General features: G+C 42.3%; 1 protein-coding gene across 1 annotated transcript; it reads right to left on the minus strand.

The window, feature by feature from the left end:
- Window positions 1–4,109: 4,109 nt before the first annotated feature.
- Window positions 4,110–22,747, minus strand: OLFM4 (olfactomedin 4; the record flags this gene model as incomplete). Its single annotated transcript, XM_082043223.1, has 5 exons — window positions 4,110–4,960; window positions 13,778–13,931; window positions 14,885–15,097; window positions 21,245–21,397; window positions 22,613–22,747. 5 exons carry the CDS (start codon window positions 22,745–22,747, stop codon window positions 4,167–4,169), a joined length of 1,449 nt encoding a protein of 482 aa, XP_081899349.1. The 3' UTR covers window positions 4,110–4,166.
- Between the last annotated feature and the right edge of the window lie 4,261 nt (window positions 22,748–27,008).

Raw genomic sequence — 27,008 nt, forward strand, 5'->3', positions numbered from 1 at the left:
ACAGTACCGGCCCCAGCACTGACCCTTGAGACACTCCACTAGATACAGGACTCCAAACGGACTCTTCCCCATTGACCACGACTCTCTGACTTCTTTCCTTCAGCCAGTTCGTAGTCCACCTCACTACCTGATCGTCCAGACCACACTTCCTCAGTTTAGCTATGAGAATGCTGTGGGAGACTGTGCCAAATGTTTTACTGAAGTCAAGGTAGACCACATCCACCACACTGCCATCACCTATCCACCTCGTTATATGTTCATAAAAGGCTATGAGGTTGGTAAAGCACGACTTCCCCTTGGTGAAGCCATGTTGACTGCCCCTAATGACCCTCTTATCCTTGATATGCCTTGAGATGGCACCAAGGATATGTCATTCCATTACTTTCCCAGGGATGGAGGTGAGGCTGACTGGTCTATAATTACCCAGGTCTTCCTTCTTGCCCTTTTTGAAGACTGGGGTGACATTTGCTTTCCTCCAGTCCTCAGGCACCTCTCCCATCTCCCAAGGCTTGGCAAAGATGATGGAGAGTGGTCCACCAATGACATCAGCCAGCTCTCCATATCCAAGGAGGAAAGAGAGGAGGAAATGCTTTGATTTTAACAGCTAGCTCCACTGAACTACCTTCATCCAAAGCCCAAAATGACAAGTCTAAGGGAAGAAGTGAAAAGATGTATTATCCTCTCTTCTTGAAGTGCTCCTTTGCAGAAGGTCCCTCTCTTCCCACGTGTAATCATTGCACACATCAGAGCCGAGTCCCCTGCCTCAGGTGCCTCAAGTTAGGCGGTGTGAAATCCACTCATCAATGAAATTGCATCAAAGTCCCTGTACTGCAGTTCCCTGTGTCACCACGCTGACAGATGTCCTCTCCTTTAGGCTCTGTGGCAGGTACTATTTATGTTCAATAGTGTTTATATACCCCAAAACCTCCACGGGGAGATGCCAAATCAATAGACCAAGAGCTGAAATATAGTCATTTCGTGCCTTTATTTCTGTGTTGTTAAGAGGACAATCATCTTTCTACAACTCTACAAAGCCTCTTATAACATTAACAGAAGCACAGCCAGCTGCCAGGGCCTCACCCCCCACACTGTCCGCCCCCCCCGGGACTCCCCACACCCTGCCCAGGACCCCCCGTGAGCCCCCCAGCGCCATCAGCCCCTGCCCCAGCGGCGTTGCAGCAGGGACAGTCTCCAGCTCCCCACAGCCCTGCCATGCCTAGCCACGGGCTCAAATGAGGCAGACCAACCCATGGGCCTATGCCCCAGCCCAGCCTCTGCCTGTCCCTGTCCCCAGGGAGGTGCCCAATGGCCGGGGCTGGAGCTGCCCTGGTGTCCCCCCAGCTGCCCTGCTTCTGGCTGGGGCAGTGGGACAGAACAAGCTGCCAGACCCTGTCCTGACAGACCCCCAGGGGAGCCCCAGCTGCACCCTGGCACCTGAGAGATATTAGCACTGGGCAAAATTCAGGGGACAAGTTCAACCTTGCCAGGATCAAAACATCCTGACCCAGCCCCTCCGCACAAGATATTTTAAGGTTTTATAAGTGCAGGGATGTGATTGTGTTTTATCTTCTCTGCAGCAACGTTGTGTGGTCCCCTGAAGAGTTGGCCGCTGCCACTATCTTCCCACCTCTGGGCCACCTCAGTGAGGTCCAGCTGTAGCCCAGTGCCAAGTCACACAGGGTCTGGGCCACACCACAACCACATGTGGTGGGCAGCCATGGCATCCCCACCTCCACTGCCACCATGGAAGCCTCCAGTCCAGGCCGACTGCTGTTTCCAAAGGGGAGAAGGCTAGAGCACAAGGACCTGTCCCTAGGAAAGGCTTGAGAAGCACATTCAATTCACCAGAATCAGTCACATACACGCTAACATCAACTCCATCCATAAACGGTGGTGAGCTGAGGAGCATCAAGGCCAATGTCGATGGCATTTCTTGATAAGTGTAGAGCTGCTCACCCTCCATGACACACACATAGATGTAGAAGAAAAAAAAAAAAATAAATTTTGCAGTATTTTCTTCTTCCTTTCACAGACAAATCCTTACTTGGGTTGTTACAGATTATTCACACAGCAGCCTTGCCTGTGCTGACTGATCAGATTAATGCACCAATGCCTCCATGGCTTTCAAATTCATTTCACAGTTTTCCAAGAAACAGATGCTGATACCTGATAAGTGGCAGCACCTGGCTTCAAAACGTGTCATCAGTTCATCAGCCTCCAATGTCTCAAGTAACATCTCAGCCGGGTGGAGAAATGTTACCCTCAACCAGCTAACATATTTCTGTGTGGAGAAATAAAGCCCCTCTTATATACTTGTTGACATACTGATTCATGCCTTTGTGTTTTTCCTGGAGTTATTTAAGGACATGGAGCCCAAGTGAGTACAATACATCCGTTTCAAATATTTGGTGCCCTGGCTTCTCGTTGCATCCCAGAAGTTACCTGTTTGTCACAAGAAGCTTTACATGGCTCTATAGCACAGCTGATATTCTTTGAAATATTTATTTTTATTAAAACAAAAGGAATCATTTGCATACGTATTGATTTTGATTATCACAGGACACGGACGTGATTGCATAGGTAATAGAAGGAAATTAACAACATGAACTGCTTTGTTTGTCATTGTAGAGCTCTGAATTTCAGTATTCCAGCCTGCTTTCTGACATGATGCAGCTAAGACATTATTACAGTGCAAACACTCAGAAACTATTACATAAGACCCATATTAAAAAAAAAAAAAAATCATACACCCTGTTTTCCTGAAAATAAGACAGTGTCTTATACAATTTTTGCTCCAAAAGATGCTTACATTTTACACGTATAGCTGCCTGGACACTATTTAAATTTAGTTTCTTAATGAACTGTAACTAGTGCTTATTTTTGGAATAGAGTTTATATTTCGAGCATCCTCAAAAATCCTGAACTATCACACTAGAGCTTAGTTTCGGGGTAGGTCTTATTTTTGGGCAACAGGGTATACAAGTAGTTTGACCAGATTTCTGTTTTCCACAAGACCTCTCACCTTGCTATAAGACAGAATTACCCAGGGACCAAATTGGACCCTACACTAACAAGGCTCTCAGGAATCTGATTACAGAATGGTAAAAATGCTGAATAGAGGCACATTAAATAACACGGCTGTCATTTTACGACAATGCATAATATACACCTATTGGTCACTTGTGGCCAATAAAGTCAATGGGAGTATTTGCATCAGCTTACAAAAGCATAAAGGAAACTGTGTTTCTTGCACTGTACTGCCAGGAATATGGCACCATGGTGACCACAAAACATGGCTATTTTACAGTAAGAACGTTCGTAAGGCCAGGTCTAGGCACAGGGAGTTGCTAAGGGCAGCAGATAGGGAGAGACAGAAAGTTGGTGAAAGCCTTGCTGCCAGTTTTGCACCCACAGCCTCTCTGGGAAGCCAGGCTGGTGCTATGGCAGCCTGGGAGACAGCTGAGCTGAAGTGGGGCAGCTACCGGTGAGGGACTCAGGGGTGGCTGTCCCACCACATCAGTGATGGTGAGGGCAGAAAGCTCTGCCTCTGCCTAGATGCCTTGTCCTCCCTCCCTGTGGTAGGACTTCAAACAACAAAGTGCATTTGTACCCTCCCTCCTGAAGCCTTGAGCCAGAGACTGCTGGTTCTACCTAACAAATGGCTTGTTGTCCTCTCACCATATCTACTTCCTATACCATTTTAATCCTTCACTTAATTTCCCTGAGGCCTCAGTTCACTCAGATGAAGATCAGTGGAAATTCATTCCCAGTTTCTGTGTGACTTGCCTGTGTTACACTGACAAATGTGTACCAGTGGGTAGCTTCTCAATCAGTAGGTAGACTTTGCCCATCAGTTTCTGAAAACAAAATGCACTAAATCTATGCAGTAAATTTACCCTTAAAGGCAGGACAATTGTAAAGCAGTGAACACCAATAAACACCAATCAAAATCTAGAAAACTCGGTACTGCCAAACCCTGCTGCCAGCAATACTGCTGACCAGAGGGGGCAATTCCTGTAAAGAGTACAAGTAATATATATAACATGCACAGGTACAACACATCAGACCAGACGAACCCTAAACTGGCAATAACATTGTCTAAAGGCCTATCGGATCTCTTGTTTTAGTTGCTGCCAGTTTTATCACATGCTTATGTCACTGCAATACTAAGGCTGAAAGATTGCGTCATATCTCAGAAGGTAGCCATCATTGTAAACATACAATTTCTGATCTGCAGGGTTATAACTAATACTCTGGATTGTATCTAACTTTTTTTCCATAATGATACTAGTTCTACCTTCTTGGCCAGTAGTTGTGTCATACATGTAGAAGATTTCCTCTTTCCTAGTGTTCACTGGCCTTGTGGCATACAGAACACCACATACCATGAAAGCATTGGAAACAGATGGCTTGTACTGTCTTGTCTGCCAAGTATTTAGCACATCAAGTGTGGTCTCATTGAGCTTGCTAATCACAATGTTGCCCATGTTATTTTCTGTTGAATAGATTACCCATAGCCCACTTTCATCCACAGCAAAATCTAGGGTTTGCCATGATACACCTGCATAAGAGAAACGGTTACCGGTAACAGCATCTTGAAGCTCCTTCCTCAAAACCATGGTGTTTCTTTTTATATCATGCTTCACCATGTATCTTGTATTATAAGCATGGTAATACAAAAAATTATTATACAGGGCAACGCCACTTCCCTCCCCATATGTTATTCTACTTTCATATGTTTGTTGAAACAGCAGCAAATTATCGAAGGAACTATAAATTCTGTAGTATTCCAAGAGTCTCCCATCTGTGTTCAATGGTGCAACCCAATAGAATTCATTCTCTGGGTTGGAAGGAGAGTAATCTCTACCCCAGGAGCCATATTTGTAGGAAAATCCTCTCCAGTTCAGCTTTACAACATAGGGCTGGCTAACATTCAGCAGTCCACCGTGAATGCAGCTACCTGCAATTAAAGAGGAAAAAAAAAAAAAAAAAGGTTTTCCAAATATCATAATTAGGAGAGAGGTTTTGCATACTGTCACCTCTAGAGTGTGCTTACCAGGTATTAGCTCTGCAGCAAAGCACAGGCATAAATGCAAATTGCTTCATGTGTAAAGGGCTCATTTTGGGCCAAGGTCAGCAACCGGACCATACTAAGTGTTCCAAGTTGACTCAGAAAATTAATAAAAAAAATACAGTACACATTATTACACCTATTTGGCAGGGAGGGTGAGGAACGGTGAAGTGGTGTAGAAAAGATAAGGACATCCCTCCTCAGTCAGGATTAATTCGCAGAAAATAAGTGCTCACTGCGCTGTTCCAGACAAGGGACGGATTTCTGTTTCTACTCATTTGATGCATGCCAGCCTGATGCACTAGGAAATCCCTTGGAAAATACAATTTCAGAAGCATTTTAGGTTATTTTCTACCTCAGTGGAACTGAAAGCATGGGACATGGGGAAAAAAGAAAGAGGAGCATCTGATTTCTGTGTATTTCACTGTGGAGGGGAAGGAAGGAGCAGCAGCAGCAGTAATTCCAGAGTCACGTTTCAGATTAGCATTCTGCTGTCAGAATCACAGCCTTACAACAGTGCGTCACAGACACATGGTGCCTTCCACCTCAGGCCCTCAAAGAAATCTGCAGACAGTAACAATCACAACCTAGGAAATGTAGACAGTTATTACTTCAAGTTTTCACGTGAGGCAGCTCTAAAGAGAATATGACTTCAAGCTGAATCGGAAAGGCTCTGTTTTCCACATATCGACTACGAAGCCATTTGCAGGATGATGGAAAAATGAACTTAGATACAAGAAATACTTTCCTTTTACCCATAATGAATAGAAGTGACATTCCTGATAAATTCTCAATATTGAAAGTCACTGGCAGAAAATATCCCACCACTCAGAAATGTCCATGGGCCTCTGAAGAGTCCGAAGCTGTCACTGGCAAAAAATGGCATGCTTTTTTCCAACTGTTAACACTAGGTTTCTGTATCGCTGCCACAAAACTGACCCAGATATTTCATTGTAAGGATATTTTCACCTAAGGTAATGGAGACAGAGATGTCAAGTGACTGGCACCAGCTCACAAGCTTAGTGTAACTTCAGTGTTTCCTGCTTCAGTGGGGTACTCTAGCCATTAGACAGCTTTCCTTATGGATGGAGTAAAACGTGAATAGACCCATGTCTCACATGTCAATTAGTGGATAAATTAATGGCCACAAGTGTTTGATGTTAATAATACCTCCCTCAGCACAGGAACTCCATGTACCACCAGCTATGGCATCGGTGATGGAAGCCAGACTTATCTTTTAAGGTTTTAATACTTCGCATGGATACCATATCATGATTGCTTACAGCCTTTATGAAAAGAATGTCTGTTCATAAGCTCAGTCATTTCAAGCGATGTCTAGCATATAAATAACCTATGACTTCGCACAAGGAAGAAGGAAATAACAGAGGGAGAATTTACCTTTTGCTCTCAGAGATGGTCATCCCTAAGCAAGGCCAGACGATACTCACAGAACTGGATTGAAAAGTCCTAAAACCACTGACAAAAAAAGCCTCAGAGGTATCTTCTCTCAAAGACATCCTAGTCTATCCCACAGTTAGAGGAGAATGCAGAGACAGACCAATCTGAAGTACTCTACTTGGAAAAAAAATGGGAAACAGTATTTGGTGAGAAATGGACTGTTGCAAATGCAGAGAAATCTTTTTCTGAACTGCTTTGCCCAGGGGGGGAAGGTGCTCTGCCTTTGGGACAAGGAAACCTGTGTCTTGGATGTTAGAAATGTTCAAGCAAGAGGGTAGCATTTGTGCCAATATGCAAAGTCAATTTGGGCAGTGCAGGTCTCCATGTCTCCTCCTTTCTCAAAACATACTGTTTTTCTCCTTCCACTACATAACACCTTGACCTCTCACAGTTTCGTGCTGTCTTGTGCTAGTGACCTGGGGGACATGTGATTCACCTGCAGCCTTCCCTCAACATCTATGAGGAAAGTGGGGAGCAGCTTTATATAAAATGTAAATAACTATGCTGAGCTAAATCTCCATGTCCCTAGGCCACATTGCAACTTCTTGGGGTCAGTTTTTGCTCATGGGAGCAGCTCTGCATGACTGAGTGCCCAGCTCATGGCAGAGAGGGTGACACAATTGTGAACAGCTCTGTCTCCTCCCCAGGCCTCTTATATTGGGTTCGCATGGCAAGATTTTGGTAACCAAGGAGATAAAGGGGTGGCTTTTGTGAGAAGCTGCTTAAAGCTTCTCCTATGTCCAATAGAGCAAATCGCAGCCAGAGAAGAGATTCCTCTGCAGCCCGTGGTGCAGACCACGGTGAGGCTGGCTGTCCCCTGCAGCCCGTGGAGGTCCACAGTGGAGCAGAGATCAATCTGTGGCCCATGAAGATCCACAGTGGGGCAGATATCTGCCTGCAGCTTGTGGAGGACATCATGCCAGCGCAGGTGAATGCCCGAAGGAGGCTGTGACCCCAACGGAAACCCGCACTGGTGCAGACTCCTGTCAGGACATGTGGACGCGTGGACAGACGAGCCCACACTGGAACAGGTTTGCTGGCAAGACTTGTGACCCTGCAGGGGACCCACACTGGAGCAGTCTTCCTGAAGGACTACGCCCTGTAGAAGGGACCCATGGTGGAGCAGTTCATGAAGAACTGCAGTCTGTGGGAAGGACTCACATTGGGGAAGTTTGTGTGGGACTGTCTCCCGTGGGAGGGACCCCATGCTAGAGCAGGGGAAAAGTGTGAGGAGTCCTCCCCTGAGGAGGAAGGAACATCAGAGACAACATGTGATGAACTGACTACAACCTCCATTCTCCATCCCCCTGCGCCACTGGCGGGAGGAGGTAGAGAATTCAGGAGTGAAGTTGTGCCTGTGAAGAAGGGAGGGGTTGGGGGTGAAGGTGTTTTAAGATTTAGTTTTATTTTCTCATTACCCTACCCTGATTTGATTGGTAATAAATTAAATTAATTTTCCCCAAGTCAAGTTTGTTTTGTCCATGACGGTAACTGTTGAGTGATCTCCCTGTCCTTATCTCAACCCACAAACCTTCTTTTATATTTTCTCTCTCCTGTGCTTCTGAGGAGGGGAGTGATAGAGCAGCTTCAGTGGGCACCTGGTGTCCAGCCAGGGACAACCGTCCACACCCCTTTCGTGTCCTGGGATCCTCACAGCTAAAACATGGGTTGAATGCTGCTTCCCTCCACACCACCGAGAATCGACGGGAATCAGCATTCTTGTCTTGCAGCAGATGAGCATTTAAGCATGCACTTAAGTGCTTTACAAAGGACGAGGACCTGGAGCTGAAACCTCATTTCCAAATATAGCACAGAAGGAAGGCGCTGCTGTATGGCCAGCCGGGCGGCATCTCTGGAAATGGCACGTAGCAAGGCCAGTAACGTGGCCTCAGCACTTGGCGTAGGTACCGACTTTCAGAGGTGCTTGTACCTCAGCTCGTGCAAAAGAATAAAGCTGAGGCAGACAGTGCAAAATGGCTTGCAACCTGCCAACTCCATAAATCAATTTGAATTGTTTGGGTTTTTATTTTTCATATCTCTATTATGTATTGTTACCTCCAGCATGAGGGCTTCTTTCAAGCTGGTGACAGATTGAATATATTACTGTGCTTAAATCACAATAAACTTATCTCAGAATTAAATGGTTATTAAATGCTCTAAAATTCTTGATTTGTTTAGAAAAATATAGCACTGAAGCTTGCAGGTAGTGAAGCACTGCTAAGCTCATCTATATGCGACCCCAAATAATTTTTCATGTCATTAAGCAGAACACAATTCCAGATTTATTTTAATAATTCATACATTGTTTCATAAATAAAAAACAAACGTGTGTTCAGCAGAGAGACCTTTTTTTACAAAAGAAATAATAAATTATTATTTCTTCCCTTAAAGAGATCTCTCTGCTGAACACTTGTTTGGTTTTTATTTATGAAACAATGAATTATTAAAATAAAGTTAGAAGCATGTTCCGTTTTAATGACATCAAAAATTGTCTGAGGTTTCTATAGAGTATGTGCTTGATTTTGATTTTCTTGAAAACTCTCCCAGAATTATTGCTTTTTTTTAGCAAAAAACTCTGTGGTAGTCAGGAGGTGATCTGTCTTTCGCATAGGTTCAGAAGAATTCATTGTTGTTTATTTAATCTAAACTTGCCTCCCTGTCTGGATCTTGTGGGGAAAAAAATGCACAAAGGAAACAAAGTGTCATGTAATTTTGTAAATATTAGAAGGTACTTGAAACGAATCCATACGCATTATTCAAACTTTCAAGTTTTTAACTCTTTTCTCCACTGTTCTGGGCCACTGATAAATGACGTCTTGGTATTTTTGCCTGCCTTTGTTTTGTGCTTATGTAGCAAATAGGCGAGAGGAGGACTAACAAAGGTACACACTCACATACTTATCCATCTCCCTACATAAAGAACCAGAATTTCAGCTCTTCTGTTCACTAACACTTCTGATTCATCAGAAAAGGAGCTGGCACCAAGTTGTCAGGACTGGAGGGAACCTGACTTGCTTGGCTAATGGGCTGCAGAACTGAGCATGAGACGGACCCCGTTGGGTCTTGCTTCACCCACTTCACTCTGAAGCACTCACAGAGCACATCAGCTTCTCAGTCCAGCAGTACAAGTGCAAATTAACCTCCAGGAGCCTCTCCCCACCAGGCAGATGCATCTGATCACAGAAGAGAAGAGACCATATGCAGCCAAAGATCATGAGATAAGATGGGATGCACGTTTAAAGGAGATCCAATGAGGGGCATGGAGAGCAGGAGAAGGCTGATGCTACACTCTCACATGTGCTCCCAAACACCAGATGTGCACCCTCTTCTCCCATCAGACAAACCACTGCATCCAGATGCATCAGCTGTTGCCAGCCTTACTATGGCTTCAGACACAGGAGATAGAGCTACTCGGGGAAAGGCCCATCTTGGCTCCTACTGTCTCATTGAGATAGGAAGACCCACACAGACATCTTGGTCTTCACCAGTATCATGGGGCACAGACACAGGCTGACAGCCACATCAGAGAAAATTTATGTTGTCAGCATCTAACAAGAGATGAGGTAGAGGGCTGGAGTTCATCTGACCTACATTCAGTCAAATAAAAATTCAGGTCCCTCAGCTAAGCTCCCTTCATTGCCAGTAGAGAAATGCACGTGTCTCCAGGGGAAGTTCAGGCAGTCCTGGAGAAGACACACTAGCCAGGTCTTTTCACGTGCCTGTAGGCAAGTCCCTCTCTTGCATATGGATGTGTTCATTTCAAAGCACAGCCCAAAACCCTTAAAAAATGCAGATATCTTGGATACATAGAAGGTAAAATATAAGGTATAAGTGAAGTCACTGAAAGACTCCATAGGACTGCCTGAGTTTCAGCCTTAGGCTACACCAGGTCTTCCTCCTGCTGACACCTATTCAGCAGTAACTTGAAATCCTTAATTTCTAAATGTATAAAAGCCAGAAAGAATACAGGTTTGGTCTTTTTTTTCCCTTTCTTTCTTTTTTGCCTTTGAGAATTTCATCTGACTCACTTCTCCCTGCTGCCTTGCTCAGATCATTTCAGTGAGATGTGACAAAGAATCGGCTGCAGAGTTCTCAAAGAAGCATCCTAGAGTCTTTTCTCTCTAAACCAACCCTGATGCAGCCAGATGAGACCAGCACAAAAGAAAAACAAATGGATAAATATTTCTTCCCCCTGGAGTGGTAAGGAGAGATATGCCAAGAACTGCTGCAGATAGGAAAGCCAGTGATGATGATGAGGATGACTAACTATACATTTACCCAGCCCAATCTCAGACACCCATCTCTCCAGTCAGACAGAAAGGCAAATGGAGACCAGCAATTTCTTTCTGCTATGTTGTCTGAGAACGGGCCTGCTCATTCTGAGAAATATAGCAGCAAAAGCCTTGGGGGACAGAGTCAGAGGGGCTGTGTATTACAGCACGGAGAAGCAAGAAGCTTTAATTAAACTTGCCTTTAGACTCATGATCTTAGACAGCTTGGGGATTAGCCAAGCTCTCTCTAGTTCATGTTGCCTACCCAAAATATGCAGGAAAGAGGATGAAGGGGGAAAGAAAATGCAGTCTGAAAACAGGACAAAGAGTCAGTTTAATACAAACATTATAAATATAATATGAACTAAAAGCAGGGCAAGGCCAAATGGTTTGGCAGGAATTCAAGGCATTCAAGCTTGCAGAGAAAACGTATGGAAATTGTGTTCAAATGCGTAAATGAGTGCTAGAGAGCTCCAGAGGCCTAGGTGTGAGCATCCATGCAAAGCCTCCAAAATGACCATCTAGAAAATGCAGCTTTCTCACACATTTACTCCATCTCCCCAGGCAATAACATCTTCCTCCTACTACTTGTTTTCAGATATACAGTCTGCAGAACAAGTAACTGCTCTACAAAGTTCTCTGCCCAGAGAATATTCCATAGAATCATAGAATGGTTTGGTTTGGAAGAGATGTTAAAGATGACCTAGTTTCAACCTCAGTGCCATGGACAGAGACACATCCCACTGGACCAGGTTGCTCAAAGACCCATCCAACCTGACCTTGAACACTCCAGGTATGGAGCATCCACAACTTCTCTGGGCAGCCTGTTCCTGTGCCTCATCGCCCTCACAGTGAAGAGGGTGAAGAGGGCTCCCGACCAGGCACACAAAATCCGGATATGCCAGTCCTTCGTGGATCTGAGCCTAAGCAACACCTTGGTTATCTGTTCAGCTGGCATCTCCCAACAGGCAGGAAAGTTGACAGCCCTCCGCAGTTGCTCTGCCATTCCTTTCTGCCAGCCTCAGAGACCACCCTCACCCTAGAGGTGGCCATAGCAATAGGCCCACACACATCCTCCAACCCCTCTGGCATGCCTGTTGTTGTTGGCAGAAGATAAATTCACAGATAACACCAGAGGATGTCCTCAGCTGATGTCAGTGGTGGTAATTCTCTGGAAGTCAATGGAGCTATCATTCATACGAGCCGGAATGTTGGCCTTCTAGGTTATATTCTGCTCTGTGGTTCCCACACAATGCAAAGGTGCAAAGGTGCCTGAGTTAGCTGGCACACCAGTCAGGAATAAGGGAATGTGAAAGGGAATGTGAAAGGGAATGTGGAGCTGCACTGTGAAGCACAAACCTCCCCTTCCCACTCTGTGAAATCTCCTACATCCAACATAAAAGCAGCCCCTTCCTCCATCACTCATGGAAGGACACAGTACTCTTGTTCCAGAGCTCAGTATTTTCTCACTGAAACAAAGGCTTGCTGTAGGCTTGAAGAGAAAGAGGCTGTTTCTTTCCACACACCGTCACCCTCAATAAATCAATGAGATGCCCTTCAAATTCTTTTAAAACATCACTTTTTTCCTTTCTTTGCTGAAACATTTTAAGCTCTCCTTAAGGAGCAGAGAAGGGCCTTGAGATTTTGCAATGCAGGTTTTTGTTTCGGCTTTCTCTCTGACCTGATCCCCAGACGTGTTACTCGTGCATCCTGCCAGAGAAGTGCAGCACCTGCCCATACCACCATGAAGCCCTAAGGAGATCGCAATAGGGAAGACTTCTGACCCTAAGTAAAATCTGTATTGCTGCCTCTCACCTTTCCAACAAGATGCTTGAACCACCTGACTCAAAGATGAGGAGAGGTAGATGCTGGTAGGTGCAAATCTGTGCTCCTTGCAAGCAGGATACCACTCCTCCCATTTTATGGGCTACTCTGGTTGATTGCTAACCCGCTTACATGAAAAAACAGGATCCTTCCCCTGGGTATTGTATGCAACAGAGAGCTTCCTTTCTTACAACACTCTGCCAAAAGGAACCCCCTGTGTATAAAACGCTCAGGGAATCAACAAAGTTTGATAAAACCTCCTGTCTTTTAGGAAGTGGGATGCTTGACCTGGCATACGGATGTTTCCTAAATGGTTTGCTCCAGTGTCTCATATATCAAAATTCTCATACTACGACTCACTCACAATGTGATTTTTCAAACTGAGCACACTACCAAAACAAAAATTATTCCAGTTGTAAACTAATTACCACATGTCCTGTGACTGTTGCTGCTTTTATACAAATTACACTCTGGGAACCATTGATCTAAGCCCCAGAACATAACCTTTACTAGTTAAGAAAATGATAAAATCCTAGTTCTGCTGAAATCAGTACTAAAGCTCACACTTATTTTCCTGAGACCAGAATTTCCCCCCAAGGTTCTTGACCTTCTGATTTAGAGGAATCTTTTGCCTGTGAAGCAAAAGCAATCATCTTCATGCAAAGCTGCCTTCCAGAGCTCTCATACCAACAGCTTTAGTACATCAACTGTTGCTCATACATTTCCCAAGCAGCATTAGAGCAAAATTGCCATGACACAGGTCAGTTTCACAGGAACTATTAAAAATCAAAGCTGGTCAGAAAAAAAAAAAAAAAAAAAAAAAAAAAAAAAGCATAGTATCCAAAAAAATAAAAAGGTAATTGTTTAGAAAAAGAGAAGAGGAACAGAGAATTGCTTTTCGCACTGCAGGTGAGAGGAAGATTACAACTTTTTCCAGTTGAAAACAGCTACTGTGTCTGGAGGAGTTTGTTTCCTGCCCTCATTTTCCTTTTGAACCCGTTGATGAAACATTAAGAGCTGTCTGCTCAGTTTTTCAAAAGCTAAGTAGTATCATTAAAATTGTATTTAATATTAACAAAGGAAAATCTCTGCATCTATTGTACTACCCATGTATTATGTTGTTTCTTATCTGATACGCAAGAGAAATGCTTACCTGGTGCGAAATAAGGGGGTACTGTAGTTTTGTTTGCATTCTCTTCACACTCTTTCAATCGATTCTGCAGGGACACTATTTGTCGACGAATTGCAAGGATATTGTTTTTGTCCATTGATTCTAGCTCACTTACCAGTATAGTCAGATTTCTGATCTAGAGGGAAAAAAAGAGGTATAAAAAAAAGAGAACAAGTTTAAATTTCTCTCAACTTTGTTCTACAGATATTTAGAGGCAGGGTCGATCATACCATAGAAGGTGCTACAGAACAGGTTATAAGAACTATTCCTAAGAAGATAACTTATCCTGTTAGCCTAAACTTTAAATTTCCAGCAGAGGTATGTAACCATAAGGAAATGCTTCACACTCAGTTCTATATCATAATGCAAAAATATAGTGTTATTTTATACATAACATAAAAAATCCAGTGAGTCTTAGGCAAGTACTAGCTGTTATATATAAAAACTACTTATTCCACACTTACAAAAGTATCTAGAAATTTTATCTGCAAAGATAAATAATGTTCTCAATCACCTACTTGATGATCTAGAGGACAATGGAGAAAATTATATTTTACTTTCCATCTGAAGTAATTATTCTTTCTAGGTGAGTGATTAATTACGGTTTTGAAAATGCGATTTATAGTCTGCTGGGAAGGTAAGGGAAGTCTTTCCCTCTTCTTGATTTCATATTGATTGGGCCACTACCCTTGCAACCAGAAGCTAATTTTTTAATTATCTAAGTTAAAGCACAGAGGCTTTCAAGCATGGGATTCTATAAATTAATATTTATTATAATCATTTAATCAGCTTGTGTGCTTAACACTATGTAAAACTGTTAACTTTCAGGCAGGTAGTTGGCAAAAACAAAGAAATGTCCTTTTGGTTTGAGGTTTCTTTGCTTTTCTGTGTTCTATATCGGGGGAAAAAAAAAATAGATGTTAATACATTTAAGGTCAAGCTTTCTTTTCATTTATGCTGACGAAATGCTAAAATACCTCCACTGATTGCAGTAGTAACAGGCTACATTTCCTCAACCTAAACACTAAAGAGAAAATAGACTAGCTGTATATCTGAATCCTCTGTGGCTAATTAAGAGTCTGGCAGTACCTCCATATATATTTGCTCAACGATGACGTTGCTTCCAACAAGGCTGGATTTCAGCTGAGTGACCAGTCTGTCTAGCTCACTGATTTCCACTTTCAGTAACTGGAAGTCCAGTTCTGTGTAAGATACACTGCTGCTCTCCATGTGCTCCACTCTGATGGTTAGATTAAGGATTTTTTGCTGATACAGTGTAACCATTTTTGCGTACTCTCTAACCTTAAAGAAAAAAAAAAAAAAAGGTACATACCAATTCCAGGTTAGCAAATAAAACAAGCCTGTTTAACATCTTTATTACATTTCTGAGTAGCCTATGCATAACTTCCACATACTTGACATATATATTCTTTACATAAATTAAAAGCTCATGACATACATAAAAAATGTTAAATTTAACCCTCATTTATTGTTGGCAGTTCCACAAAGTCCCCTCAGGAATGCCTGGGGACAACTAAAGGCAGAATTCTACTTGCAGTCTTCCTTTTTTTTTTAATTCTTTGCCAATATTGTCTCTGTGAGCTAATTTTATTCTCAGTATGCCAAGAACTTACATTGGTGAAAATTTTATTAGGAAATCTGCAGTGTATTATTTCCCAAAAGCAACCCAAGGAGGCTGAAAAATGTAATAAAGGATTCCAAGTTTCTCAACTTGATTTTCTATTAACTCTGAATCCAAATATAATTTTACTCTGTGTACATTGGAATTGTGTCAAAGTTGGCAGAACTGGTTTGGGGTTTCTCTTTGGGCAGGGGGGAAACATTTAAACACAGTGTTAAAAATCAAATCTGGCTTAAATGAAAGTGTAAAATTTATTGCAACTTTAGCTACAGTAATTTACATAGCAGCTTTTTCAGCCTTTGTACCATTAAACAGTTGTCTGGATAAATGTATTTTCACACATGTATCTGCTGAGATAAATGTCATAGCACAAACATTGTGATGCACAATGTTAAGAATATTATATGGATTTGGGACATTCATTAGAAAACATTTGTTCCTTGAAATTTAACACTTTGGGAAAGATACATGATTTCTCTCCCATATGCTTCATAAAAGTAATTTCTGTTTTCTCTTATATCCATACAATTCTATCACAAAAGGTAAGAAGAATAATTAGTTTGTTGCACAAGTATCTCCATATTTATACTCTCAGATGATGTTCGTAGTGTAAGTCTCTCTTTCTGCTGCACTATGATTGCCACAACTATTACTTCTTTGACGGAAAGATTTTTAGCCCACATCATTTCAAACATTCTTGCATTATCTTAACATAAAATGAAAGTTAGTATTTTTCCTTATTGGCTCTGGAATGGCTTCTAAAATCCTGTCATGGTGTGAAGACCTTGAACTCTGTTTTCTCCTTTTCTGGCAGCAGCCCCTGGGATGGAGACCCCAACAAACACACTTATCAAATAATTGCTTTTGATTTTGATTTAATCCCCTGTGTACCAAAGAGGAGGTATGGGAGCTCATGGCATGAAAATTCGTGAAGGGCAGTAGGATCCTTTCAGATCATAAAATACTCAGCGGTGTGGTTCAAGAAGGAGAAACGTAAGTGAGAAGAGCCTCTTTTTAAAAGTGTAATTTTCAATAGTGGCACAACTGCACTATAAATCTAAACTATGCCCTCTGCATGCATATGCATAACACACACCAAAAACAGGCTGTTCAACCCCGTGCATTTAAATCAGGGTTTGAAACAGATCTTCTGCTTCAAACGTGTGCAGCCAGACCTTGAGCTGCTCTGATATAAACTGGCATGTCTCCATGAGCTGCAGCAGAAACACCCTGACTCATAACACCGGATGCTCCAGATCTCCCAGGTTGAGCCATGGTAACTTCAAGCTAAAGAATAACTAAGCTATTTATTACAATTAAGAAAAAAAATTAAAAATAGCATATAAAGACATAGACCTTGCTCCTTGTGCCTAGCTGACAAGGACAGCTGGGATCCCTTGTCCTGGCTGTCACCATCATCTGTTCAGGAAGGAACAGTAGGAATACAGTAGGACAATACTCTTGGAAAAGCCATATGTAGTTGGACCTCACCCTTTCACCAAAATCAGTTTGGAGTTGGAAGATATCCTCAAAAAAAATCTTCTGAAAATATTCTTCAAAGGTCAATGTTTAAATTGTGTGTCTGAAGTTTGCACACACAAAAAAGAAAGTGTGTACCATTACAGCCTGAGAAACATAAAGCAAGCCCACATCTGTACAAAGTTGCACTGCTATGTGAAGCTACATACATCATAGAGACATTTGGAAATCTATCTAGGTATTAATAACCTTTCTCACAGTAATACTAATAGTAGTAGTGGTAACAACAACAACAACAACAACAATAACAACAACAACAACAACAACAACAACAACAACAACAATAATAATAATAATAATAATAATAATAATAATAATAATAATAATAATAATAATAATAATATGCAGACCAATTCTACAAACCACTGAAATAAAGATTATTGTGATGGTTACTCATTAACATGAAACTTGTGAATTTGGAGTTTTCTCCAGGGTCCTGAGAGCCTGGACAAAACGCTGAGGGCCGGAACCAGGCATACATGGTTATTTCAGTCCTAACTGCTGAGTGCTGCAGGACACAGACCTGAAGCACCTCCCACATTAGAGGGTTTTCACTCAGTCAACCATCTAGGTCATTTAAGGACATGTCACCACCATCCAGTGTAGTATAGCCAAGAGATATCCACACAAGCTGAGCCTGAATCAGCCCCAGCACTCTGCAGTGCTCTACACAGCCACACCAGCATCACAATGAACTTAAGGTAATAGCTCCCCTGGTGAATTCTTAGACAAATATAATTTTCTCAGCAGTGCTGCTCAAACAGGTCCATACTGCTTTTGCAGATAAATCCAGCACATATGTCAAGCATTGCAGTGCACTGTGTGGACATTCCCACCTGCTCAGATCTGGTTTAGGAGTTTCTATAGTTTAGAATTGTCGAACATGATGTTGCTCTGTTGCTTGGCAAATATATTTAAGCAGCTTGTAATCCCTGCTCTTTTACTGCATCTACCTGCTAAGGACTGTCTGTTGTCTCTTGGCAGCCTGGCACAGAAATCCTGTGCTTATCCAATATTTAGGAATATAGATCAATAACTAGTACTGATTGCTGCCACATTTGTCTTAAAAGCCTGAAGTAGGGTATGATGAGCGCACAGGGCATGTATGAGCCTTTTATAGGAAGAGAATGGAGCCATGTGTAGCATATGTAGGAAAAATATTCCACAGTTTCAACTTTTCCTCCTTTCCAAGCATTGTCACCCTCATGGCATGAAAAGGGCAGGAGAAATCTGCAATGCTCATTTGCTGTGTCATTTACCTGAAACTGGTATTTATCAACACAGGTTTTGCAGCATGCAAAAAGACACTTCTCTAGCACATATTTGAAGAGTACATAAAAGCAAAAAAAAAGGTGCAAGATGAAGATGTAGAGGAGAAAAAGTGGCAGGACTGAGGGAAAATAAGAAAGAAGTGACAAAACCAGCAGCTCTATAAAGTCACTGGGCCCAGGAGACTGGCTTTGGGCAGGACTGACCTCTACAAACCCATAAGGAGCAAGGTTGGCAAGCCGTCTGCTGGCTGACACCAAGAAGAATTCCACTGCAGGTTAACCTATTTTGAAAGCAGCTGTTCCTGGCAGGGGGGAGGCATGTTTTATTCCTCCTGTTTTTGTTATGTGAGGATGTTGTAGCTATTGTGAGCCAAGTTCTGAAAGGCACTTTCCCTCCTTGGGATCACATGCTGATCCATTCCTCTGACGGAAGTGTCCTCTCCCCGTTCCTATTGAGAGAAGCAGCCAATTCCCACTTTGCTTTGAAAGGTTAATTTTCTTCTGTAATCATAATTATGCTGGCAAAGGTTGATGTGACAGAGGAAAAATTAGTCTGGTATTTTCAGCCTACGGTTTGTACTCATTTGGCACATGAGAGCATCTCTTTATCTGCGAGCTTCCTTGCCTGCTGATTCTATAAAAGGATCCCTTTGCTTTTTGAATTAGCCTACAATCAGGCAAAAGGTTAACGATTCAATCAGGTTGTTTATCTGGGACTTCTAGCACATGGAAAGCATCCTTAAGAGGGTCCAATCCTGCAGCTCTTATCCAGGAGAAACTCCCATGAGCTTCAAAGGGTGTTTTGGAAGAGTGAATAACGCATGGATTCTCAGAGACAAAAAAGGAAACACTCAGTAGAAATCCCCACCCCTGTGGTGAGAACAGGTTATGTTTAAGCTTGATTCCCTAGGAATTTGCTGAGGATCACTTCTAATGATGATCAATAATGACAGCTTGGCTGTCCTCCATTTCATTATTTCCTCCTTTCTGTGAGTATTATCATGAATAAAGCAATATACAGAATTGTATAAGGAGGTTTTTTTCCACAACTGGAAAGGTGAAGTATTTTTAAGTATGGCGACTCATATTACTTAAGTTCAGATATCAATAGGTCAATACTCTACAGCTTTCTTCTTTCTACAGAAAAATAACATGATAACTGAGAAATCTTACACACACCGAGTTACACCAAAATGCAATCTGTTCATTTACATTTCTGTACCAAAATATCTCTTTGCCTATATCACACCAAAGTATATGTCACACTTTATCTAACTAGATGCATTGCAACACTGCTTGGCTGATTGGTCTCAACAGGATGAAATTCAGTGAAGCCTGAGTTAGGTCAAGAATTTTCACTGCATCGAGAAGTGAAAGCCAGGGACAGTGTCTACACTGCAGTACACTGCTGGGCACCTAAAGATGACAACACCACTTGACACCAGCTGGCAACATAGACATTAAAGTCCATGGTGGGCATCCAGCTTGCCCTGAATTTAGAGTTTCAGATACAAATCTGGACACCTAATGTTAGGTATCTAAAGTAACCTGTATCTTTATATGAGCATGACGTCTGAGTTCAGTGGAGATCTGAAGTTGTCCACACAGAGAGGTCAAGCAGCACTTGCGATGCTCTACAGATCTGCAAGGCACTAGCAGATCAGTCAAACAACCTAAAGGCAACATGCACCATTCTGAGGAAAGTACTGGAAAGAGACTGGTTATACCAGGGCAAGTGACTGGGAACTGTGGTACACAAACACCTTGAAGAATCATGTCAACTTTCTGGCTGGGAACCATGCCCTTGATCCTGTGCCAGTGCAATTAGCTTGAAATGCTGGCACTGACCTCAGTGGGAATAATATGGGGACCTGAAATCTCAGTGCTTTTCATGGATCATTAACTCTGAGCTACACCTCTATGCTGCAAGGGATCAGGTAACTCCTCTGCTTGGAGGCAGTGGGACTTCTATCAGCTTGCCCTTCATATATATCCCTGCTGACAGCTGAATGTGTTTCATTGTTACTCCTGTTATTTCAAAACAAATGATTTGAAGTGAAAGACCTTACCACAGGATCCTGCGCCTGTTGGGTTTTTTTTATGCACAACTTCTTATCTGTTCTTGATTATACCAGAGGAGGGTTATGAATATTTATGGTTAGAATTTATAATTTAATGCTGTGCCTTTTCTGTTGATTAATTCAAGGACACTTCTTTTCTTAAGATGCTTGGTTCCTCAGGAAAACACTTTCTGCTGGACACCTAATCTGAATCCTGAATATTTATCCACTACCAGAAGTCAAAGACAGATTTCTGTCTTCACAGGCAGCTTCACCCAGTGAACTGCAGCATGTGTAGGTTTGCCCGAGTTCCTCAAAAAAAAATGGATCTGAATTCATGCAACAAGCAGCTAAAGTAGTGTAAGGTGTGTTTGTCTTCAACAACAATGCATAATTCAGCAGTCTCGCTGCTACAGGTTCAGCTGTTGACAAAAAAGATATTTGATTTTTTTAACTTTTTTTTTTTTGATCTGTGAGAACAGAAGTAGCGAAAGGGCAAATATTCACCTGCTTCTTCACTCTGGACTGTGGTGACCTTTCTCCTCTTTCCCTCTATTTCACTCTTACAATCTGGCTGGTTTGATACAAATAATAACACGCAAAAGAGCAGGAGGCTTGGTTTCCTATAGCTCTGTGTAGCAATCACAAGCCAATAAAACCGAGCCAAAAGAGAAAAAACACAACCATTCTTCCAAAAATACCACACGCCTCTAGCTGCAAAGGCCTAGAAAAGAGACCTAAGGATATTCAAATGTATGACAGGCTACAATGTCGAAGATTTGAGATTTAAACACGCTTCTCCTCATTCTTACAGAGCTTTCTTTCCTGCTGTTGGAAAAACAGGACACAAAAAAACACTGACTGCTGTAGTTTTTCACAGGCAACCATTTTTCTGTAAAGATACAATTGTTATATTTATGTGAAAAGAGCAACTTACTTGAGAAAGCTCGCTCTCAAATTTCGCTGAGAGTGTTGTGGCTATAATTTCCAATCGCTCAGCCTGTTGCACTGGAAAGGTCGTATCCGGCAAGTACACAGAGCACTGACAAGTTCCCTTGTCATCCACAGAGCCGGAGACATTGGCAAAGAGCTGCAATAACAAATTTGTAAAGAAAAAAGTGTTAATATTCTTCTCTGGAATCAGTAGTTAATGTCTGGCAATAATATGAGCTGTGACAGTCATGAGATCAACAACTTCATTACTAGACATCTTTCAACTTTTTCTTACAAGGAACCCAAAATATCTAGCAATTTTTATGACTCAGCTTTACAAATATTTCTGAAAATAGTTTAATATTTCTGTAAAGATCTTACCGTTGGAAAAACAGATGCCTATAATAGCACTTGCTTTCCCAATCTTGTGGATGATATATAATTGTGTTATACACAGATGGGATAGACGTATAAGATAATGAAATAACTTTTTCAGCAGATAGAAAAGCACACAACAGCAGGAAAATAATAACTTGGTAAGTTATGTCTTATAGTTATTGTTCTCTTAATCTGAATTGATTAGATCATCTAGTCATTTCCATCCATAGAGTTGAAAGCACCGAAACAGAGATAGTAACAGCGAAAGTTTGGAAAAGAAAAATGCTTCACTTGAAGTTTCTCAGCCACCAGCAAACCGACACATGCATTTAATTATGCACCACTGAAAGGTGATGAATTAAATATGCAGGCTCAGCCTAAGATAGAGATACTTATTTTTCTACAAAATATGGCATATAACACCCACACACCACAGCCCGTCCATCCACGTTTGTGGATAGTTTGCAAAGCTATTGCCCATGCCATTAGCATAAATCACCTTGTCCTGGTAGTTTGCATGCTCAAAGCATCATCATTGGAGCAATGTGTATGGCGTATGGAAAGGTCAGGGCTGGCAAATCATGATCTAGCCATAATTTATAGCCAAAGCACATCATTTCCTATAAACACTGGGCTGAATACTGAGTGTGTTTGGAGCAGTTCTTTTTTGTTTGTACACAAAATGTTTCCTGGTTCATAAACCTATCACGAATTTATTAATAGAGATATTTGATGTTACTTTAAAATATTCTGGCACACACTTCAATGCAGCTGCATATTTTAAAGCTACAGACTTGCTCTTTAAATACACTTCTTTGTATAATCTGTCCTTCTGCCTTGCAGAACTCCCAATGTTGTTCATATGTTTTCTCTTTCTTTCTCCTTCTTAAAAATAAACAAGCAAACAACAAAAGTATTTACAGAAAGCTGACATTTCAGCACTTTTTTCCTTGCTTTTTCACAGTGATTTCAACTAACTTCCTCACCACCAAACCAGCCCAGAATATGCAGTGATGGCCAGCAGCAAAGCTGTCTCAGTCTGTGAGCCCGAGAAGAGCAGCAAGGAGGAATCATTCCAGTTCACACTCCTGGCAACCTCTTTATCACAGCTGTAACAAACAGCATGCATCTCGTTTTGAAAGAAAGCATGAAAAGACATCTTATCTGTGTTATTCAAGCGCCATGGGCCTTAAAACTTCACTCATAGACAGACTGCTCAAGACATTTAACATGAAAGGGAGCTGAGAAGTATCTCATGACATTCCAGACTGTCCCAGCACATCTCTTCCATTGATTTCCCTGCCAGATATGCTACCAAAACACTTCTGAAAATCCCACAGAGAACACACTGAAAACTAATCCTAAGTTTCCAAGTACTTTTGAAGATATGGTTATCAGTACTTAAATTACTATGAAAAATAGTTTTCTGAGTCACTTAGATGTTTCTGCACCTCTGAGTCTTCTGCATATGGACATGACTGGCATGGCAGGTCACTCAGCAATAATAAAAGAAACAGATGGAGGTGAGGGGAAGAAATATATGTGGCTTAGTGAGTATATGGGACCTTCTATAAGGCTGTTGTACACTGGCATGCTAATTTTTGTGTGGGATGTGTTGTATTCTACCACTTATGTCTATAACACAAATATAACATGTATAAGTATAGTGAGAGAGAGTATACTATACATAGCATAGCATAGCATAGTGTGTACTACACATATGTATATGTTTCCGTACATAGAATAGTGTGAACTATATACATTGTGTACTCTGCCATAAACTGCAGTCTTGACTATATATAGCCATCACTTTATCTGGAGATACCATGCTAATTCCATGTGCTAAATAAACCATTCATAAATGTATTCAGATGATCACCCAAAATGATACTCCCAAAAAGAACTCAAACTCGTGCATTTAAAATCCCTATAAAAACAATCGTATTTTAACATGTGTTATGAGAGAGCCTTGGACCGAAGGTAGAGGCTCATTGCAGTTAAGTGCAGCTTGTGTACAAGCCAAGAGACAGTTTCCGCAAAGGAGCAGACAGCCTGGGCAGACAGAGCTGCTTCCATTCTTCCATTGACATTGCAAACATTGGGATTATGATGTTGATGAGACCAAGAACCATTGTTTAGTTAAAAGCCCCTTGGGTCAGTTAGTGCTTGAATCAAAGTATAAAACCAGCCAAATGACAACAGTATAACAAGAATGTTTTCCCTTGTCCTGTAGAAAAATACACAAGATAGGCTGTTACTTTTGATGCAGTTGTATGCTTTTTTAAAGATTAATAATTCACACTGAATGCTTAAAAGAGAGCAAACTGTCCTAGCCCACAGCAAGGACTTGACAGTAACATTTCACTCTAAAATTGAGCTGTTACATACACATATTTGAAGCTATATAAGAAGTGTTCCTGTTCCATATCCCGTCAATTTAAGAAAACGGGTAGGAGCTGGCAGTTACTTGATTTTCTGAAAACTAGGAAATGTATTCAGCTGCCTAAATGTGGACTTTGGGTTACATCCTCAAAACAGCCTAGCCATTTCAGTGCTTAATTTCCAGCTACACTGTAGCTCAGCAGTATTAGAGCTCTGCATTGGCTATTAATATTTGTTCTTCCTAAGACAAAGAATGGGATCCACAGAAACCACATGGCAAGGACAGAAGCCACCTCAGCTGAGCAAGGAGATGAATGTGGTTTGGGCCCTGCTGCTGAGACTCCAAGAGATACTTCTAACTTCATTCAACTTTCTACACCCTCTACTAGAGCCAGAAACTTAACCCTCAGAAGAAGTCCCTCCACACATTCCAGGTGCCACACTGGGCTAGCCTGGACAACAAAGACCTACCATCAAGCTGCCTGCCATCTCTGACCTGATCTGGAGCTGTGGTTTGGACAAACCCTCTTCTTGATACTGGGTTGCCAGACCATTCAGAGCAAGCGTGTCTCATTGAATCTGCTCCAAAGCAAACATTTTATTAAGCAGTCACTGACAGAGAGCGGGAAAGAAATCATACCATGGATTTGAGCACTGTACCGGATGGCACGGAAATCAGATTCAAGTCCCTCTATCAGTAAATAGTTGAATAAAATTTGAGGTAAATAGGACAGGGAGAATCAAGATTTTTTCACCCCCAGAAACCGTAAGTGGGAACTTCTCAGAAAATAGTTTCAAGGCCCTGCTCTGATTTACATGGAAAGACAGAGTAGAAAATAAGTCTTCCCCTTACTATAGAGAGACTGCAACGACCAAAATGGTACATTGCCATCAAACCCCTATGACCGCAGCTGTTTCTTGTCTGGGGTCCAGTTCAGAAGTCACAAGGGCAATGCCAAGCTTTGGATGTGACTTAAGGCATTGAATGATATGGCATCAGCACTGATGATTTTGGGAATTCAGTACTGCCTAAAATCCTGGACACACAACACATAAACAGCTTTTCCTGGGCAGCCTAAACGATGATTGTATATCAAGGTTAAATGTCTGAGTTACACTGTAGCATATAAAAAATAGGCTACGAGTTCTTAATTTCATATTTTTCTGGACTTCACAGAAGAACAGTAATGGTCACACCTCTGGGGAAGTGCGCAGATCAACAGTTGTCGTTCTAGGCTGAGGCAGATCCGGAAGCGTGGCATTGAAAAGAGAGGTCTAAAAAGCAATGGAAAGCCTTTTCCAATGAGAATTCCTGCCTATGGCACCATCCCTTCCTCACCAACTAGCCCCAGTCCTACAAAATAGGACACGAGATCCTAGTTTCATATTTTTGTAGGCTTCACTGAAGAACAGCAATGGTCACACCTCTGGGGAAGTGCGCAGATCAACCGTTGTCATGCTAGTCTGAGGCAGATCCGGAAGAGTCGTATCGAAAAGAGGGATCTAAAAAACAATGGAAATCCCTTTCCAGTGAGAATTCCTGCCTATGGCACCATCCCTTCCTCACCAGATAGCCCCAGTCCTACAAAATAGGACACGAGATCCTAGTTTCATATTTTTGTAGGCTTCACTAAAGAACAGTAATGGTCACACCTTTGTGGAAGTGTGCAGATCAACAGTTGTCATGCTAGTCTGAGGCAGATCCGGAAGAGTCGTATCGAAAAGAGGGATCTAAAAAACAATGGAAATCCCTTTCCAGTGAGAATTCCTGCCTATGACACCATCCCTTCCTCACCAGATAGCCCCAGTCCTACAAAATAGGACACGAGATCCTAGTTTCATATTTTTGTAGGCTTCACTGAAGAACAGCAATGGTCACACCTCTGGGGAAGTGCGCAGATCAACCGTTGTCATGCTAGTCTGAGGCAGATCCGGAAGAGTCGTATCGAAAAGAGGGATCTAAAAAACAATGGAAATCCCTTTCCAGTGAGAATTCCTGCCTATGGCACCATCCCTTCCTCACCAGATAGCCCCAGTCCTACAAAATAGGACACGAGATCCTAGTTTCATATTTTTGTAGGCTTCACTAAAGAACAGTAATGGTCACACCTTTGTGGAAGTGTGCAGATCAACAGTTGTCATGCTAGTCTGAGGCAGATCCGGAAGAGTCGTATCGAAAAGAGGGATCTAAAAAACAATGGAAATCCCTTTCCAGTGAGAATTCCTGCCTATGACACCATCCCTTCCTCACCAGATAGCCCCAGTCCTACAAAATAGGACACGAGATCCTAGTTTCATATTTTTGTAGGCTTCACTGAAGAACAGCAATGGTCACACCTCTGGGGAAGTGCGCAGATCAACAGTTGTCGTTCTAGTCTGAGGCAGATCCGGAAACGTGGCATTGAAAAGAGAGGTCTAAAAAGCAATGGAAAGCCTTTTTCAGTGAGAATTCCTGCCTATGGCACCATCCCTTCCTCATCAGATAGCCCCAGTCCTGCAGCCCCAAAACACTTTGGTTTTATTATGGGACCCATCCGCAGCAACTGTATAATTAATTTGCTTTTCTGATCTGCTGCTGAAGCGACTAACAGTTCCCCAGGCACTGTGGCACTTCATAGACACCTCTTCTTAAAGAAAGGCTCTGTGTGACCCATGCAAGGCAGGGGATGTTCAGCCTGCCCGGGAGGTGTGAGCTGGGGCTCTGACAGGCAGCCCTGACAGATTGCGTGGCAGTCTAAAATGACAGCCCCATGCCCCCTGCTCTAAATCCGGAGACCACTGTCCTCCCAGCAGGAAGGTACACTCCTCGCTGCCCAGTTCACACTCCAGCCTCTTGCTGCACGCTTGCTGCCCCTTTCACGCCAAGCTGTCAGGCTGCAAGCTGTGACAGCTGGGGCACATGTCCTGCTCTGCTACTGGCACCACAGAGGGGACAGCATCCCACCCCTGGGACGGAGCACCAGGGCAAGCTGCCACACTGCCAAGCATACAGCCAGGTCCACCCTGGG

This window comes from Streptopelia decaocto, assembly GCF_964273445.1.
Source record: "Streptopelia decaocto genome assembly, chromosome: 1".
NCBI classification, from domain to species: domain Eukaryota; kingdom Metazoa; phylum Chordata; class Aves; order Columbiformes; family Columbidae; genus Streptopelia; species Streptopelia decaocto.